The sequence below is a fragment of the Pseudophryne corroboree genome, chromosome 2, assembly GCF_028390025.1.
Source record: "Pseudophryne corroboree isolate aPseCor3 chromosome 2, aPseCor3.hap2, whole genome shotgun sequence".
Taxonomy (NCBI): Eukaryota; Metazoa; Chordata; class Amphibia; order Anura; family Myobatrachidae; genus Pseudophryne; species Pseudophryne corroboree.
The window spans coordinates 770,879,162-770,884,307 of record NC_086445.1 but is presented as its reverse complement, the minus strand read 5'-3'; the positions used below and the strand labels follow the sequence as shown (position 1 = coordinate 770,884,307).

General features: G+C 46.7%; 1 protein-coding gene across 1 annotated transcript; it reads left to right on the top strand.

Annotated features, from left to right (window-relative positions):
• Positions 1-509: 509 nt before the first annotated feature.
• On the top strand, positions 510-1,498 carry LOC135051203 (uncharacterized; the record flags this gene model as incomplete). The annotated part of the gene is made up of 1 exon (XM_063957311.1): positions 510-1,498. A coding segment is annotated over one exon (846 nt), but the record flags the coding sequence as incomplete, so codon positions are not given.
• Between the last annotated feature and the right edge of the window lie 3,648 nt (positions 1,499-5,146).

Here is a 5,146-nt window from a genome sequence, read left to right as displayed (position 1 = left end):
TATACCACATCTCTTGGCAAACTAATCAACTCTTTCGGATTTCAGTACAGGTTGAGTATCCCTTATCCAAAAAGCTTGGGACCAGAGGTATTTTGGATATCGGATTTTTCCGTATTTTGGAATAATTGCATACCATAATGAGATATCATGGTGATGGGACATAAGTCTAAGCACAGAATGTATTTATGTTACATATACACCTTATACACACAGCCTGAAGGTAATTTTAGCCAATATTTTTTATAACTTTGTGCATTAAACAAAGTGTGTCTACATTCACACAATTCATTTATGTTTCATATACACCTTATATACACAGTCTGGAGGTCATTTAATACAATATTTTTAATAACTGTGTGTATTAAACAAAGTTTGTGTACATTGAGCCATCAGAAAACAAAAGTTTAACTATCTCACTCTCGCTCAAAAAAGTCCGTATTTCGGAATATTCCGTATTTCGGATATTTGGATATGGGATACTCAACCTGTACCATCTGTATGCAGATGATACTCAAATCTACCTATCCTCCCCTGATTTGTCACCATCTGTATTGGGCCGTGTCACTGAATGCCTTTCTGCCATTTCATCTTGGATGACATCTCGCCACCTCAAACTTAATATTTCCAAAACAGAATTAATTATATTTCCACCTGCCAATAGTAGTTTCCAACCTGATATATCTATCACTGTTGAGAACTCTGCAATCACCCCTACCCCACAAGCTCGCTGCCTAGGTGTCATTCTTGACTCTGAACTGTCCTTTGTTACCCACATTCAATCTGTCTCAAGATCATGTTACATACATCTAAGAAACATATCCAAAATACGCCCTTATCTTACACAAGACACAGCAAAAACTCTAATCCATGCTCTCATTATCTCCCGCATTGATTATTGTAATAGTCTCCTGACCGGTCTTCCCAAACATAAGCTCTCACCACTACAATCCATTTTGAATGCAGCTGCGAGGCTAATCTTCCTTGCCAGGCGTTCATCGTCTGCAGATCCGCTCTGTCAGTCCCTCCATTGGTTACCGGTATTCTACCGTATTAAATATAAAATACTTTTACTCACATACAAGGCTATTAACCAAACTGCACCAACATACATCTCTTCACTCATCTCAAAATATCTCCCTACCCGACCTCTCCGCTCTGCACAAGACCTACGCCTCTCATCCACACGCATTACTTGTTCACACTCAAAATTACAGGACTTTATCCGGGCTTCACCCACTCTGTGGAATGCCCTCCCACGCACAGTAAGACTCGCCTCTAGTCTCCAAACCTTTAAATGTTCCCTGAAAACACACCTCTTCAGACAAGCCTATCAAATTCCAGACCCACCCACATAACCTTCAGTGCTTCCCTATCTAATTACATCCTCTGTAGAGTATTCATAACATCACTTATCATGTCTTTCTTTAGTCTCACACCCTCCTGACACTTGGATAACTTTGTGGGGTATCATCATACAACCCATTAAGAACCTAGCAATCTGGTGGATCATTATGCAATAGGTAGCATCAATCCTTGTGTATCTATGCCTATTTCCCTATAGATTGTAAGCTTGCGAGCAGGGCCTTCCTACCTCTCTGTCTGTTTTTACCCAGTTTTGTTCTATTACTGTTGTTCCAATTGTAAAGCGCAACGGAATATGCTGCGCTATATAAGAAACTGTTAATAAATAATAAATAAATAAATAAATAAATAAGTTGTGGAGATTTTGAGCTATGGAATATTTTTTCTTGTCAGAAAACTTGAAATTGAACTGAAATGATGCCTATACTTTCAATGAGAAGTCATAAACCATTCCTGGTGACCAATATGTAACCCCCTCTTTAATTCCAGGGGTATATGGGCAACCAACAATACTACCAATGTGCCTCCACCCAAGTATTGGGAAGTATTTATGGGCCTACTTGGGAAAACCCATGTGTAAATGGTACCATTGGAATGTAATGATGCAATAAGAATTTTGTATAACAAGAGTACACAGCTAAAGAAATCAATAGTTGTGTTTATTTTCCACTGGCCACTTTAGCTGACCTTTCCTCAGTAACCTCTAACACGTTCATGTGAGAATCACATGAACATGACATACAGATATTTATATAATGGTTTGATGTATTCTGAGTAAATCATAAACCTTTTACTATTCATATTTGTTATGTATTCAGTATATATTAGAATGTACTTCTATAGGTATAAAGCTTACATTACAACACAATGAACCTCTGAAAATATATTGTTGCAATTAAACCCGGGTTTAAATTAGTCTCTTTAGGTACGTAATTAGTAACTTTAGTGCACTTGTTGGAGCCTTTTCGTTTTTGTAAATCCAATATAGATGTGGCTCATGATCAATTGTCATACGACTTTAGCGGACGAAATCTGTAACTTTCCCGTATCTAGGGTTACTAGAAAATGTTCCAGGTTTGTTCCAATAATATACCATTTAATGTAGACTATTTTATACTTACGCAGTCTCTCAGCAGAAAGGAAATTAAGTCACGGTAACTATAGCTCCTCTCCTCTGGATATACGTAGTGTTTAATGTCTCTCCTTATTGGAGGAGTTTCCTATAGCGTGCCTCTATTATGTTAAGATCCCAGGAGCTGCTGCTAAATGTAGAGTCAGTTATATACCACCTTGGCTACAACCTGGGACTCCTAACACATATAACGTGACAGAAGGCCCATTACTGTATATTAAAGGCTTCCTCACCTCTCACCCAGAACTGATCCTCCTTGCTGTGAGCTGCACTGTTATGAGAATAATAAGCTAGGCAGCTGTTACAAGATAGTGAGGGGTGCCATTCACCAGTATTACTCCCCCCGACTCCCTGTTCTGCTGACTGGTGCTGGGAAGCTCTATTTCTGCTGCAGCCTCCTGAATGCCTGTCACTGGGAACACTGCCTCCTGGAACCGCCCCTTAGCTGCCAATAAATCTGCTGCTCTGCCTCCAGCTGCTCCTACACCTTAAGCATGCTGCGGCTGGCCACCTCTCCAGCCCCACCCCAGGTTGGGTGTGTGTGCAGGGAGTATTTCTCTCACCTCCATTGTCCTGCACCAACAGCCCTGAGCTCCGCCTCTGCCACACCACCGCTGATGCTGATGCCAGGACACTGCTTCATATGCAGGGCCGGCCCAAGCTTAATTTTTTTGGTAAGCGAATTTATAATTTAGCGCCCCTTGATGGGATCAAATTTTAAAAGAGGTGTGGTCTCACAATGAAGGGGCGTGGTCACACAATAGTACCCCCAGGGGTCCAGTGATATTGTCAGTGACAGGGAGAAAGTGCGTGACTGGGTGGCAGAGGTGATGGAGATAGTGGGTGACTGAGGAGGCTGGGGTCACAGGGAGATAGTGGGCGACAGGGAGATAGTGGGTGCCATGTGCCCACAGTGCTAGATATGCCCCCACAGTGCCACATATGACCCCTCAGTGCCAGATACAGATATGCCCCCACAGTGCCATGTGCCCATAGTGCCAGATATGCGCCCACAGTGCCAGATACAGATATGCCCCCACAGTGCCATGTGCCCACAGTGCCAGATATGCCCCCACAGTGCCAGATACAGATATGCCCCCACAGTGCAATGTGCCAGATATGCCCCCACAGTGCCACATATGCCCCCACAGTGCCACATATGCCCCCACAGTGCTAGATATGCCCCCACAGTGCCAGATATGACCACACAGTGCCAGATATGACCACACAGTGCCATGTGCCCACAGTTCTAGCTATGCCCCCACAGTGCCACATATGACCCCATAGTGCCACATATGCCCCCACAGTGCCATGTGTCCACAGTGCTAGCTATGCCCCCACAGTGCCACATATGCCCCCACAGTGCCAGATATGCCTCCACAGTGCCATGTGCCCACAGTGCTAGCTATGCCCCCACAGTGCCAGATATGCCCCCACAGTGCCAGATACAGATATGCTCCCACAGTGCCATGTGCCATATATGCCCCCACAGTGCCAGATACAGATATGCCCCCACAGTGCCATGTGCCCACAGTGCCAGATATGCCCCCACAGTGCCAGATACAGATATGCCCCCACAGTGCCACATATGACCCCACAGTGCCAGATACAGATATGACCCCACAGTGCCATGTACCCACAGTGCCAGATATGCCCCCACAGTGCCAGATATGACCCCACAGTGCCATGTGCCCACAGTGCCAGATATGCCCTCACAGTGCCAGATACAGATATGCCCCCACAGTGCCATGTGCCCACAGTGCCATATATAACCCCACAGTGCCAGATACAGATATGACCCCACATTGCCATGTGCCCACAATGCCAGATATGCCTCCACAGTGCCACATATGCCCCTACGGTGCCAGATATGCCCCCGAAGTGCTAGCTATGCCCCCACAGTGCCACATATGACCCCACAGTGCTAGATATGCCCCCACAGTGCCACATATGGCACCACAGTGCCATATATGCCCCCACAGTGCCATGTGCCCACAGTGCTAGCTATGCCCCAACAGTGCCACATATGCCCCCACAGTGCAACATATGCCCACAATACCAGATATGCCCCCACAGTGCCACATATGCCCCCATAGTGTTGCTCAATGTTTTGCTGGTGTGTGTGTGTGTGTGTGTGGAGAGCACAGCGCACACCTCTCCTGCCTGCCACCCTGCCCCTCAGTCTGGTCTCCAGCGGTGATGGCAGCGTGTATATCTCAAATCAGGCGCCGGTCCGCGAGCTCTGATTGGCTAATGGACTGGCACCTGATTTGAGCTATACACTCCGCCATCACTTCCGGAGACTAGACTGAGGGGCAGGGCGGCAGGCAGGAGAGGCGCGCGCTGCGCTCTCCTCGCCTCTTGTGGATGGGCGGCAGATCGCGATCGTCTGGTTGCATGTCCGCGATTGACTGTGTGGCCACCCCTGCTGGCGCCTTCAACACTGTGGCGCCTTACCCGTGCGTGTACCCCGCGTAACGGGTGGGCCGGCCCTGTTCATATGTCACAGTAGCTGACCAGGACTGCAGGCTGCACACTACGGAGGCTGACTGCTGGCTCTGAATATACCCACTTGCGATGCTGGCTTCACCCACTTCCACCACTGCCATAAACAGATGTCACAGCTCCCCGGCTGCTGTGATCTCCAGTGGG